The 14,071-nt window shown below is 50.3% G+C and overlaps 1 protein-coding gene across 2 annotated transcripts in view; it reads left to right on the top strand.

Moving 5' to 3' along the window:
* The window catches only part of ITGAE (integrin subunit alpha E), a 72,432-nt gene that overhangs the window by 31,624 nt on the left and 26,737 nt on the right, over positions 1-14,071 (top strand). Inside the window, exons 3-16 of one of the 2 annotated variants that reach the window (XM_058705228.1) lie at positions 2,475-2,566; positions 3,862-3,929; positions 4,328-4,445; positions 4,666-4,797; positions 5,209-5,324; positions 5,967-6,118; positions 7,092-7,245; positions 7,817-7,961; positions 8,441-8,508; positions 9,295-9,430; positions 10,014-10,156; positions 10,511-10,651; positions 11,324-11,548; positions 12,555-12,685. In XM_058705228.1, coding sequence (XP_058561211.1) covers positions 2,475-2,566; positions 3,862-3,929; positions 4,328-4,445; positions 4,666-4,797; positions 5,209-5,324; positions 5,967-6,118; positions 7,092-7,245; positions 7,817-7,961; positions 8,441-8,508; positions 9,295-9,430; positions 10,014-10,156; positions 10,511-10,651; positions 11,324-11,548; positions 12,555-12,685 — 1,821 coding nt within the window. Of the gene's footprint in view, positions 1-2,473; positions 2,567-3,861; positions 3,930-4,327; positions 4,446-4,665; positions 4,798-4,959; positions 5,014-5,208; positions 5,325-5,966; positions 6,119-7,091; positions 7,246-7,816; positions 7,962-8,440; positions 8,509-9,294; positions 9,431-10,013; positions 10,157-10,510; positions 10,652-11,323; positions 11,549-12,554; positions 12,686-14,071 lie in introns of those variants that run through there. The other variant, XM_058705229.1, reaches the window with a different exon arrangement.

The raw sequence follows: 14,071 nt of genomic DNA, 5'->3' as shown, positions 1-14,071 counted from the left end.
TTGAGGAACCTCTATACTGTTTTCCACAGTGGCTGTACCAGTTTGCATTCCCACCAAAGTGTAAAAGGGTTCCCCTTTCTCGGCATCCTCACCAATATCTGTTGTTTCCCGAGTTGTTCATTTTAGTCATTCTGACAGGTGTGAAGCGAGATCTCATTGTGGTTTTGATTTGTATTTCCCTGATGATGAGTGATGTTGAGCATCTTTTCGTGTGTCTGTGAGCCATGTGGATGTCTTCTTTGGAAAAGTGTCTATTGATGTCTCTTGCCCATTTCTTCACTGGATTATTTATTTTTTGGGTGTTGAGTTTGGTAAATTCCTTATAGATTTTGGATACTAACCCTTTAATCTGATATGTAATTTGCAAATATCTTCTCTCATTCTATTGGTTGCCTTTTATTTCATTGATTGTCGCCTTTGCTGTGCAGAAGCTTTTTATCTTGATGATGTCCCGATAGTTCACTTTTGCTTTTATTTCCCTTGCCTCCAGAGATCTGTCAAGTAGGAAGTCACTGCAGCTGAGATCAAAGAGGTTTTTGCTTGTTTTCTCTTGTAGGATTTTGATGGTTTCCTGTCTCACATTTAGGTCTTTTATTCATTTTGATTTATTGTTGTGTATGGTGAAAATGGTCCAGGTTCATTCTTCCGCATGTCACTGTCCAGTTTTCCCAGCACCATTTGCTGAAGAGACTGTCTTTTTTTCATTGGATACTCTTTCTTGCTTTGCCAAAGATTAGTTAGCCATATATTTGTGGGTCAATCTCTGGGTCCTCTATTCTGTTCCATTGATCTATGTATCTGTTTTTGTGCCAGTACCATACTGTCTTGATGATTACAGCTTTGTAATGTAGCTAAAAAGTCCAGAATTGTGATGCTTCCAGCTTTGGTTTTCTTTTTCAACATTACGTGGCTATTCTGGGTCTTTTCTCATTCCACACAAATTTTAGGATTGTTTGTTCTAGCTCTGTGAAGAATGTTGGTGTTATTTTGATAGGGATTGCATTGAATGTGTGGATTTCCTTGGGTAGTATTGACATTTTAACAATATTTGTTCTTCCAATCCATGAGCACAGAATGTTTTTCCATTTCTTTGTGTTTTCTTTACTTTCTTTTATAAGTATTCTATAGTTTTCAGTGTATAGATCTTTTACTTCTTTGGTTAGGTTTATTCCTAGGTATCTTATGGTTTTTGGTGCAGTTGTAAATGAGATCAGTTCCTTGATATCTCTTTCTGCTACTTCATTATTGGTGTAAAGAAATGCAACTAATTTCTGTATATCGTTTTTATATCCTGCGACATTGCTGAATTCATGTATCAGCTCTAGCAGTTTTTTGGTGGTCTTTCAGATTTCCCATGTAGAGTATCATGTCATCTGTGAAGAGTGAGAATTTGACTTATTACTTGCCAATTTGGATGCCTTTTATCTCTTTTTGTTGTCTGATTGCTGAGGCTAGGACTTCCAGTGCTATATTGAACAACAGTAGTGAGAGTGGACATCCCTGTCGTGTTCCTGACCTTAGGGGCAAAGCTCTCAGTTTTTTCCCATCAAGAATGATATTATCTGTAGGCCTTTCATATATGGTTTTTATGATATTAAGGTATATTCTTTCTATCTCCACTTTCTTGAGGGTTTTTATCAAGAAAAGATGCTGTATTTTGTTATATGCTTTTTTTGCATCTATTGAAAGGATCATATGGTTCTTACCCTTTCTTTTATTAATGTGGTGTATCACGTTGATCCATTTGCAAATATTGAATCAGCCCTGCAGCCCAGGAGTAAATCCAACTTGATCATGGTGAATAATTCTTTTGATGTACTATTGAATTTGCTTTGCTAGTACACTGCTGAGAATTTTTTGCATCCAGGTTCATCAGGGATATTGGCCTGTAATTCTCCTTTTTAGTGTGGTCTTTGACTGGTTTTGGAATCAAGGCAATGCTGGCTTCATAGAATGAGTTTGGAATCAAACCTCCATTTCTGACTGACCCATTGCGTAGCAGTGCCAGGATGCTCTTCTCAAGAAATACCATCACTGAGGCCAGGTGGGTCAGTTCCCCTGGCAGCCACTAGGAAGCCAGCAGTGCCCCTGACAGAACCAGCTGTACTGTTGATGGCTTCCTAGCATCTACCCACCCCCTCCCCAAAGAGCAGAGAGTCTTTATTTACCATCAATACCACTCCCATTTCTGTCAGGGTAGGTCAGCAGGCAGAGAGCAGATGCATTTAACTATTTCTCCCCTGGAGCTGTGTAAATGTAAATGCTGAGCAAATGCTTTTCACGTAATGCAAAGTCTGCCATTTTGGGCTGGGACCCAAGTCTGGACCTCTTCCATTAGTTTTCCAGATAGGGAGCCTGTGAGTCTGGAGTGGGGCCTGGAGTGGGGCCTGGAGTGGGAAGACTGTGCCTGGGCAAGCAGAAAGGAGGAGGGAATCATTGGCCAGCTCAGCTTTGCTGTCTACCTTCCTACTCAGGCTCCTGGTCACCAGTCCTCAAACCAACGGGACAGCAGGCCTCCTACATCGTTGTTCCCTCATCCAGGATGAGATTCTTTGCCAACCAGTAGGTAAGTCAACCACCACTCCAGGGAATGTTCCCTGGACCTCCTTTTGAGGAATCCCACTTATCTGGCCGAAACCATTTGAACCCAGATGCACTTAGTCCAGTCCCTCGACCCTAAATTCCACCACCACCCACCGTAGGCCTTCTATCCCAAAGCCCAATCCCATCCCAACCCAACCCAAATCCCCAGCCCACCTTTCCATATCTGGTCCTAACAAAAATGATACCTAAAATGTATCGAGTGCTACCTAGATGATACCTAAAATGTAGCAGAGTGCCTGGCACTCTGCTAAGTGCTTTGTTCACTTTTAATTCTCAAATTCACTCCCATTTTATAGAAAAGGAAGCTACAGTTCAGAGCAGTCCTTTAATTGCCAATACGACTGAGGGCATGCATCTAGTGTTGGCAGTACTACAGCTGGCAAACCCGGCTCTGTCTGATTCCAGAACCCAACATGTCCCAATTCATCACACCTCCATTTCATCTAACTTTACACCTCCCGACCTGTGGCCATCCTAGCATCTAGCATGGGGATTGGCACTCAATAAATGCTGTTTGAATGAATGAATGAACAAGTGAATGGACCTAATTCACACATTAACCAACTCTACTCATCCCATGCAGTTCAACTCAAGGCCCACATTTACTGATGAGCCCTCAGCTGTGTATGGTAGGGTTCTTGTCTCTGTGAAAGGCATGGTGTTGATCAGCCTCAGTCTCTGCTTCAGAAGGGGATGCAGGCTGGCAGCATAAGCGGGTGATTCTATGGCTCAAAAATGAGGCTCCTGAGGCCCACCTTGTGGAGGGAGAGGAATGAGCTACACTTTCACCCTGGGGTCTTGAGGCATTAAGAGTCCCCAGAAATAGAACGTGGAGAGTGGAGAGTTCATCGGTCCATGTAACCAGTTCTTTAGCATCTTTCACCCGTCCCCAGTGCTGCACACAACCACCGGCTAGTTCTTCTCTATCCTCCTGCCCTTCCAAACTGGGATCCCCTGTAAGTAAAGTACCAGGTCTCAGTTATGTCTAGATCCCTATCACCATCTGCCATGAGGCTAGGCATAGAGCAGACATCACAGGGCATTTGTTGAATGAGTCAGTGAATAAGCCCAGGGAATAGGCACTTTGCCTTGAACATGTCCAGGCCTGTGCTTGAAGGCCCCCCAACCAGCTTCTAGAGGCTGCTCTGAGTGGCCGATTGTTCTTTATGGGGCCCTGACCATCATGTGACCTCTGATGTTGGCTGTAGGGTTGCCTCCCAGCATCCTTCCCTCCTTACCTAGGCTTAACTGTTTCAGAGCATGCCCCCATCCCAAAGGGAAGGCACCCGGGAGTGACAGTTGTCCGGAACCACCACAGTGTTTTGGTGAGTATGCATGAGGCGGGATGATGGAGGGCTTCAGGGAAGGTGGAGCTTACCCTGTAGTTGACCGGTGTTGATAACAGTCTGACTGGCATATTCTCAGGGCTGAGGCCAGCTGCCTCCCTGGTACCAACCCCAGGGCTAACCATGGCTCTGACCTGGGTACTCCATGACCCAGCACACTGACCTAAGTGCTTAACTTCAGCTTTGGCCCCAGCACTGACTCCTACCCCTGATGAGGGGCGAGCAAACTATTCCTGCATCTTCTACTTGGTCGTGGCACTTGATTCTGTAATGGAGGTGATGGATTCTGTAATGGGGGTGATGATGTGGCTGTGATTAGGGGGCCTGTGCTGGAGATGACCTAGGCTTTCCCCTTCTTCTCTCCCCCTGTCTCCTAGATCTGTATTCAAGTGATGTCCCGGAAGCCCCACAGCCTCAGCCCAGAACTCACAGGCACCTGCAGCCTATTAGCCAACAACTTCCAACCCCAGGCTCAGGTCTACTTCTCTGACCTTGGTAAGGGTTGGACACTGACTGACCTTAGATAGCTCTAAAGAGATCTCCTTGGGTCTCCAGGAAGAGGCGTGGCAGATGTTAGAGGGACACAGAAGCCCAGAGAGGGCAAGGCAAGCCTAAGGCCCTGTGAAGAAAATCAGAGCAGAGACAAGTGTGGGCCTGCCTGGAGGTGAACAAGGAGGCTATCTGACTCTGAGTTCTTCCATATGTGTTTTTAAAGAAAATCTCCTTGATCCCAATGTACATGTGGATGCCAGAGACTGCTATAGGAACAAGAATGGCAGCCTAGAGAAGACAGCCAGGTGGCGCCGGGCTCTGAAGACACAAGAGGGGCAGGATGACGAAGCAGCTGGTGAGAAGAGGCAGATCTGGGTTGTTCCCAGAGGCTGTCAGAGCTGACCCCTAGGCTGGCGACCTCCAGGGGTGAGGTGTGCCGAGGGCCGGAAGATGGGAAGCAGTGGCTGGATTCTATAGGCCTAGTTAGTCCCAGCTCTGCGCCCCCTCCATATTACAGATGGGGAAACTGAGGCCCGAGGAGCAGGAGCTATGGGAGTGACTCACTCAGCTGGTCAGAGCCTGAGTAGGCCGTGGCTATCTATGCCTCCGAGACAAAGGCTTCACTCTTGGGAACTTTACCAGCTTCCTCCCTGAACTGAGCCCTCAGGGCTTGAATGGGGTGGGTGCCCTGCAGGGCAGCACATGCTGCCCTCACTCCTGTGTCAAATTCCGTGTCTGCTCCTAACCTGCTCCCTGTTTTGGCCAGGCACTGAGATTGCCATCATCCTAGATGGCTCAGGAAGCATTGATCCCCCAGACTTCCAGAAAGCCAAAGACTTCATCTCCAACATGATGAAGAACTTCTATGCCAAGTGCTTTGAGGTGGGCTTCCCTAAGAGCTAGACTCACACAGTCTATTAGTTCTCTATTGCCATGAACAAACTACCTCAAAACAACAACCATTTATTTGCTCACAGTTCTGTGGGTCAGCTATTTGGGCTGGATTCAGCTGGGTGGTCCTTCTGCTGGCCTTGCCTGGAGTTACTCCTGCAGCTGCAGACATCCTGTTGTTTGACTGGATGGCCTAAGATGGCCTTACCTGTCTGGGCCGTGTGCCTCCAGCAGGCCAGCTTAACGTTTTCATGGCTGCAGTGTTCCAAGAGGGCAAGAACCAGCACATGCATGTACTTTCCAAGTTTCTGACTGTATCGCATTTGCTCATGTTCCATTGACCAAAGCTAGTCACATGACCAACCCCATAGTCACTCTGTGGGAGGGGGACTACACAAAGACGTGGTTTCAGGGGCAAGTCTATGCGTCACTGTGATCCAGTACTATTATACGTTCCTCCACTTCTCCTCGCTTAGAGATTTCCCTCTGCCTTAACATCTCCTCCTGCCTGGAGGCAAGGAGAAATGAGTGGATTCTTCCACTGCTTCCAGGAGGAACCGTCTAGGGGGCAGGGGCGGCTTTGGGCATGGCGACTCTGCCAACCTCCTCCCCACCTCGGCTCCTCCTCTATAGTGCAACTTTGCCCTTGTGCAATATGGGGAAGTGATACAGACTGAGTTTGATCTTCGGGACAGCCAGGATGCGGCGGCCTCCCTCGCCAGAGTCCAGAATATCACTCAAGTGAAGAATGTCACCAAGACTGCTTCTGCCATACAGCATGTCCTGTAAGTATGAGGGCAGTCGGAATTACCTGAGCACCTACCGGGTGCCAGCTCACGGCCCTGCCCAGAGGTTCTGAGGCCTCATGCCTGGAGAGATGGCTGGATGGAGCTGTGAAGAGGAGAGGATCGGGTTCTAGCTCTTCTTTGGCTGAGGGAAATGTGTGAGGTCTTTCAACCCGGTCTTTGTTAATGGCTGACATCCCAAGACATCCTCCAAAAAGTCTTCCAAAGACTCCTGCTGTGAACATCAGTAGAGCACGGTACTTACAGGGATGGGCTTCGTGGCCAGGCTGCGTGGGTTCAATCTCTACTTTGTACTCACCTTGAGTAAGTTGCCTAAACTGTCGGTGCTTCACTTGCCTCACGTTTAAAGTGAGAATAATAATAATGCTTGTCAGGGGCACCTGGGTGGCTCAGTCAGTTAAGCATCTGACTCTTGATTTCAGCTCAGGTCATGATCTCACAGTTTGTAAGCTCCAGCCCCACGTCAGGCTCTGCGCTGACAGGTGGAGGCTGCTTGGGATTTTCTCTCCCTCTGCATGCTCCCTTTGTCTCTCAAAATAAATAAATAAACTTAAAAAAATAATATTATTTGTTCTATAGGATTTTGTGAGGATTAAATGGGTTAAAATATGCACAGCACTTACAACAGTGCTTGGCACATAAGTACGATGTAAATATTAGCCACTCTTTATTAATATCATTGTCATTCCTACACATACACACAGAATAGACTCTGCTATCCAGCACCTTTCTATGGGAGGAGGTGAGGGGCTAGGTATGTCTCAGCCGCCCCTCCACCTGGCCCTGCTGTGTGCCACAGGGGCATCACCACCCCTCTTCCGGCTTTTGTTCCCCCATTTCGGAGGGCTCCTTAATCCTCTCCAATTCTGAAACAGGTCAGTGAGTAAAATCTCCCCGGAGCTCAGTATCCCCCTGGCAAAGTTCTTCTCTTTATTTACTCTCCCCTACTTAGAGACAACATCTTCACGCCAAGCCACGGCTCCAGAAAAAATGCACCCAAGGTCATAGTGGTAATCACTGATGGGGACATATTTGGGGATCCACTCAACCTCACGACTGTCATCAGTTCCCCAAAGATGCAAGGTGTTGAGCGCTTTGCCATCAGGGTAAGAGCTGGGAGTTGGGTCGGGGGGCACCTTCTGACCCTGTTCAGCCTGGGGTGGGGAGGAGCCAGGGTTCCCGATAGGGGCTTGCTCTATTCACAGACTCTCACCAACTTCTCCCAGTCCCTATGTCCTGTACTTTCCCCCTCCCATATCGGGTCCTCGCACAGAGGGCTTGTTTCCCAACTGTGGTCACAGCTCACTCACCCAGCAGTGATGGGGAGAGCAGTGGACACTCAGGGATCCCAAAAGAAGAACATCAGGGAAGGTTCCTGGAGGAGATGGTGCTAAGCTAAGTGTTGGAGGACAAGCAGGAGTAGCTGGCCTAGGGTGCAGGGAAGGTAGAAGGGCTCTGCAGGCAAAGGGCACAGCATGTGCAGAGGTGAGAATGAACCTGGTGTGAGAAGGAAGGGGTATGTGTGGGAGAACAGGGAGCAGGGAAAGGAGGCAGGTGGTGAAGGGCCCTGAAGGCCAGCAGAGAGACTCAGCCCTCTCCTAGCCTGGAGAGCTCCCTGGGCTTGGGAACCAGCCAGCCCTCACAGTGCTGACCCACTGACCCAGGGCTTCTGTGCAGGTGGGAAATGAGAGTACTAAGACCCTCAAGGAACTGAAGCTGATTGCCTCAGACCCATTTGAGAGACATGCATTCACAGTGACCAATTATTCAGCCCTGGATGGACTGCTGAGCAAATTGCAGCAGAATATCATTCACACGGAAGGTGAGGGCTCCAGCGTGGTCCACTTAGCCTCTGGCAGGAGGCCAAGCCCTGTGTGTCAGCCCCACCCCTGTCCTACCTCCATATGGTTCTCTGGGCAACTCCTATCACCTCTCTGAGCCTCAGCTGTTCCATCTCTAAAAAGGTAACAATATCCCCAGCCCTCATCGCTTCCCCAGAATTACCTGAACCTCTGATGAGAAGCTTAAGTGCTGGAGAAAGAATGACTGGGACATGGATCCCACTCTCAGGAGCTCACAGATGAGGAAACTGAGGCCCAGAAAGAGGAAGTAAGCTGCCCAAGCTTACTCTGCGGGTAGATACTAAAGCAGGATCAGGTCTCCACTCTCAGCCTGGTATATGTCCTATTATTCCGAACATCGTTCCCTCTGGGTATGAGGTCAAACTGGGCCCTTCCCTGACTTAGTTTCTCCCTTCACCTCAGCCCACAGCAGCATCTCACTGGGCTTCTTGGCTTCTAGGCACTGTTGGAGAGGCCCTCCACTACCAACTGGCACAGATCGGGTTCAGTGCCCAGATCCTGGATGAGGTATGTGGTGAACTCAGCACCAGGCAGGATCACCATAGAGGAAGGGCTTCAGTGACACCCAGGGACTCAGGGACCCCTGGCTCACAGTGCAAGGCTCTGTCCTCCTGTAATGAGGACTCTGAAGGAGCCCGTTTAGGATAAAAGAAAACTCTTGTACTTGCTTGCCCTAATCTGGACCTTTGAGGTAGACAAAAGAATGGCCATATTTATTACAGGGGTCAGTTTTGTTCTGTGTGGTCAAAGATTGAGCAGTTCCCTCTTAATATACGCTACTAACACGAGCTTTGGCTCGGGTCACTTGCCTACCAAGCTGAGTACTCCTCACCGGAGGCACTATTCCTCCTAGATGGGGAAAGATGCAGGCATGGTGAGGACATCAGCCCCGCACGGAGGTGGAATTGGGGTTAGCAAATTACTCAACACAGGTAGGCCTTGGGTGTCAGGCACCGGCTGAGCAACCTGTGCAGAAGGAGATGAGCTCTGTCTTGCTCAACCATACTTTGTTTTAATGCTCAATGTCTTTGGCCCGGGTCAAATTTCCACCCTGGAAATCTGGAGAGGCACTCACTGGAGAGACAGTTGCCCCGATAGGGTCATGGGTACAAGGTAGGAACTGGGTATTTGCCATTTCACCTTCCTTCTGCGTTTCCAGCCAGGTGGTCAGGGATCACCGAACATCCCCCGCCCCCAACCCAAGGTTTGTGACACTGGCTGGTAGGCCCATGGCTGCTGTGGCTGGCCCCGGCCCCTCCCTCTCAGATGACCTCCAACCCTCATCCCCTATAGGGGCAGGTGCTGCTCGGTGCCGTCGGGGCCTTTAACTGGTCAGGGGGAGCACTGCTCTACAACTTGCACAGCCGCCGGGGTCGCTTCCTGAACCAGACTGCAGCAGATACCAAGACTGCACAGTACAGCTATCTAGGTGAGGCGGGGCCTGGAGACTACCTGAGTGAGGGTGGGGCCTACACAGGGACACTGAGGCTGTGCAATAACCTGCACTAGGCTTCCCAGTTAGGGCAGGCTCTGGTCAGTCACATGGACTGAGGGATGGGCCTTGGTTAGGGACGCTCGAGGCTGAGAATTAGGGCCTTTTGGATGAGGACAAGGCCTCCTTGGTACTGAAGCTCAGGGTGGCCCTGAGGATGTGGGGCCTTGTCACTAACGGTAGTGGTGGGTAACGCTTCACCCCTCTCCTTGGTCCTCATATACCATGTGTATGATGAACATGGGTGGTGAATGTGTGTGAAGGAGTATATTTGGAGTGAAGCTGTATATATGATAATGTGTGTGTATCACTTCTGTGTGATGGGGCACATGTCTGTGACCAGCCACGGTGGTTAAGTGGGAGCACTCCCTGATGCCAAGTTTTAAAAGGATGAGAAAGACAGTTTCTCCAGATCTGCTCCCCTCTGCCCAGGCTACTTTGAAGGATTGGCTGGGAAAGTGGGGGTTCTAAGGAGTGGCCTGGGAGCTCCCAACGACAACCACCACCTCCTCCCTCCTAGGTTACTCAGTGGCCCTGCTGCACAAGGCCTGTGGCCTCTCCTATGTGGCAGGGGCTCCACGGTACAAGCAGCGGGGGGCCGTGTTTGAGCTTCAGAAGGAGGGCAAAGAGACCAACTTCGTGCCAGTGCTGGAGGGAGAGCAGGTACTTGCTGGAGAAGGATGCCCCCATTATTATAGATGGAGGATCTGGAAGTCCCAGAGGGAATGGGACAGGCTCCAAGGCACACCGAGGGGCATCACCTCAGCCTGGACAGAACTCAGACAGAATGCAGTGCCACTGCCCCAGCTCTGCATGTCTGGTTATCAACTGGCTTCCTCCGCTGTGGGGCATATGGCCGCTCACCCAGGCTTCTAGGTTTCTCTGGTGAACAGATTGATCTGGAATGACCCAAATTGGCGGTCCAGGAAGAACAGGATCAGGAGTCTAGGCTTGCTGAGGGGTATCAGAGGAGGCCTCCCCAGCACCCTTTTGAGCTGAGCTCCTCCTGGGCTGTAGATGGGATCCTATTTTGGCTCTGAGCTGTGCCCTGTGGACGTTGACATGGATGGGACCACGGACTTCTTGCTCGTGGCTGCTCCTTTCTACCACATTCACGGAGAGGAAGGCAGAGTCTACGTGTACCATCTGAACAAGCAGGTGGGAGTCTCCATCTTCGCAAACTTGCTGAGCTTGTGGGTGCTTAGCCTGCTGCAGAGGTGATGGAGGCTGGGAGCGCCCTGGCCCTGCCTTGCTTGGAAGGACAGTGCTGGGGAGGTGCGCAGGGTGGATGGTGGACAGCTGGGGCGGCTGTTCCATTTGTTCCCCTGCTCCACCTTCTCACTTTCCCCACCCCATCATCCCATGTTGATGATGATAACATCCCAAATAGCTGCACGCTCGACAAAGCATGTTTTGTCTATGATCTCGCTTGTTTCTAACTGTAACTGTGATTTCTCATACTAACTGTGTCACTTCCATTTTACAGATGAGGAAGCTGAGGCTCAACGATGTTGAGACTTGCTCAAGTTTACATAGCGAGTGTGTGGTAGAGCCAAGACTAGAACCCGGGCCTCCCAATTGCCAGTGCGGTACCCCTAACTGTGGGAGCAGAGGGAGAAGGCTCTGGGTCCTAGCAGGCTCTGGGCAGGAGGATCTTAGCCTTACCATTCGCTTACTGTGTAGCCTTGGGGAGGTCCGTTGCCTTTTCTGAGCCTCAGCCTCCCTGCTAGAGAATCAGAAACAAGTCCAGTGAGCATGCCTTCTGGGATGGCTGTGGTTGTGCACCCTGCATCCCTCTCTTGAGGGCTGAGCTACCTGTTTGCTTTACAGAATGGTTCCTTCTCTTTGGCACACACGCTGAGTGGGTACCCTGGATTCACCGATGTCCGATTTGGCTTTGCCATGGCAACAGTGGGGGATATCAGTCAGGATAAGCTCACAGATGTGGCCATTGGGGCCCCCCTGGAGGGTTTTGGGGCAGATGATGGTACCAGCTTCGGCAGCGTGTACATCTACAATGGACGCTGGGATGGCCTTTCTACCACCCCCTCTCAGGTAACCTGCAGGGCTCTCTCCAGCCTCTACTATGAGATTCTGACCTCCCTAGATGTGATAGCCTGAGCCCCAAGTCAGCTCCAGTTCTAAGTGTCAGGCGAGTCCCAAAGGGTCAGCAGTGCCCAGTGAAGGACAGAAGTCACTTGGAGGTTCCAGGCCAGGACCTCACCCCAGACCCTTCCAGTGGGGTAAGAGGTTGTGGCAACATCTGTTTCTTGACCTGTATCTCCCTTTTTTGGCATTCCTGACCATGGACCTGCCTCAGGTTCTCCTTCCTCACTTTCTGTCCCTTCTCTGGCTCCTGCCCCCCCACCCAACCCCATCCATGCCTTAACCCTCATCTCCCAAGACTCCATTGCCAGCCTCTCATGTTACATAGTTTGTGGGCACTTTCACCCATCTCAGACCACGGTTGTTCTCCTAACTTCAGTTTTGTATGTCCAGCTGTGTCCCGAGCACCTTGCTGGATGGCCCCCCAGGCATCTCAGTCTCATGCTGCCTAACCCAAAGCATCCTCTCCTTCCAGACCTGCTGCTCCTCTGGACCCCTTCTCCTATCCCCCACACATATCCTAATGGTTCTCTCCCATATCCAGCCCTGGCCTGGCTCCTGTCTCTCTCCATCCCTACCACCCCTGGCCTGGCTGCTCCTACTCGCTATCTTCCACCCTGTGTCTGATTAGTCAGGCCCACCTCATTCTCCAGCCCCTCATCAAGCCTCCTTGCACCCAAACCCCCTCTGTTCCCACTGCAGTGACCCCTAGCTATGTCCTCAGATGTCCTGCTCTTCCCCAACCCCAGCTTTCATCACTTGCCATGCCAAGTCCCACCTGCCCTTCAGGGCTCCATTCAATTGCCATTCGCCCTGGAAAACCTTGCCCTTCTCTTTTCAGTTCCTCAGTTGAGGGCTCACTGGGGTGGGGATCAAGGCTTATCATGCTGATTTGAATAAAACCCAAAAGGGCTCCCCTTCTCCTCCTCCATGCCTTGTGCTTTTCTCTCCACAGCGGATCAGAGCCTCAGAGGTGGCCTCAGGACTCCACTACTTTGGCATGTCAGTGGCTGGTGGCTTAGATTTCACTGGTGACGGCCTTGCTGACATCACCGTGGGCACTCTGGGCCGGGCAGCTGTGCTCCGGTAGGGATTCGTCCTGCCTCCTGGGGTCCCAAGTCCCAGCCTCACCTAGTTGCCCTGTCTTCAGTGACCCCATGAAGACACCAGGCACTGATGGGAGAGAGTAAATGTGGTTGTTGAGGGCACTGGCTCTCGAATCTGCCCATCTGGGTTTGACCCTCAGCTCTCACTTAACCATTTGCCCTTGGGCAGGTTCTTGTATTCTGAGTCCCAGTTTTCTGATCTGTAAATGGGAATAACAACAGCACCTCCCTCACAGAGTTATAAAGATTGAGAGAATCTTTGCAAAGGTTTGGTACAGTACTCATTGAAAGCTGTTATTTTGATGATATGATGATTTTCAGAACTTCTGTGTTCCATCCCTAAGGGAATTGTCAAATCCCGTGGCTATAAATAATCTGGCAGAGCACCTATCTGTCCTGTGCGCTCCACTAAGCTCCAACTTGGCTGCCTATTTAACGCCCCTCTTGGGTGTTGCTGTCTGGCATCTCAAAGTTAACATGTCTAAAAATGGACTTCGTATTCTCACCCACTCCTCATTCTCCCCAAGCTGCCCTTCCCCAGGCTTGCCAGCTAAGTAAATGGCACCACTTGTTCAGGACAAATACCCAGGAGTCATCCTTGATTCCTCTCTTCTTTCTCCCACCACCCCATCAACAAGATTTTGTTAGCTCTGCTTCCACAATGCCTCCCGGTATAAGACGCTGGCATCTCTCACCTGCACCACTGCCATGGTGTGTGTTCTTCCCTGCTTCCACTCCCCGTGCTCTGTTCTCTACACGGCTGCCAGAGGAGTCCCTTTATCCTGCTGCTTAAAACCCCTCAGTGGCTCCCACTTAGACAGTAAAATCCAAATTCTTTACCGTGGCTCACCATCTCCATGGCTTGTCGCTGCTCATCCCTCCATCCCCATCTCCTCTTACTACCTTCTGTCTCACTAATTGCGCTCCAGTCGTGCTGACCTTTGTGTTCCTTACAAGTTCATTGCTACCACATGCCCTTTGCACTAGCTGTGCTTTCTGCCTGGAAGGAGGTTCCCCTTCTCTTCACACAGCTAGCTCTTGTTGGCACATCTCAAATGTCTCATCAGGGAGGCCATCCCTGATCACCCAACTAAGTAGCCCCCAATCTCTATTACCCTAACCTGTTTTATTTTCTTAAAATTTTTTAATGTTTATATTTGAGAGAGAGAGAGAGAGAGAGAGAGAGAGAGAGAGAATCCAAAGCAGGCTTCAGGCCCCAAGCTGTCACTGCAGAGCCCGACACAGAGCCCGAACTCACAAACTCTGAGATCATGACCTGAGCCACAGTCAGACCCTTAACTGACTGAACCACCCAGGTGCCCCCTATTTTACTTTTATCATAGCATTACCTGTACATAGGATTTTC

This window comes from Neofelis nebulosa, chromosome 16, assembly GCF_028018385.1.
Source record: "Neofelis nebulosa isolate mNeoNeb1 chromosome 16, mNeoNeb1.pri, whole genome shotgun sequence".
Lineage (NCBI taxonomy): Eukaryota > Metazoa > Chordata > Mammalia > Carnivora > Felidae > Neofelis > Neofelis nebulosa.
Note: the sequence above shows the minus strand (reverse complement) of the source record. Positions and strands in the feature narration are given on the sequence as shown.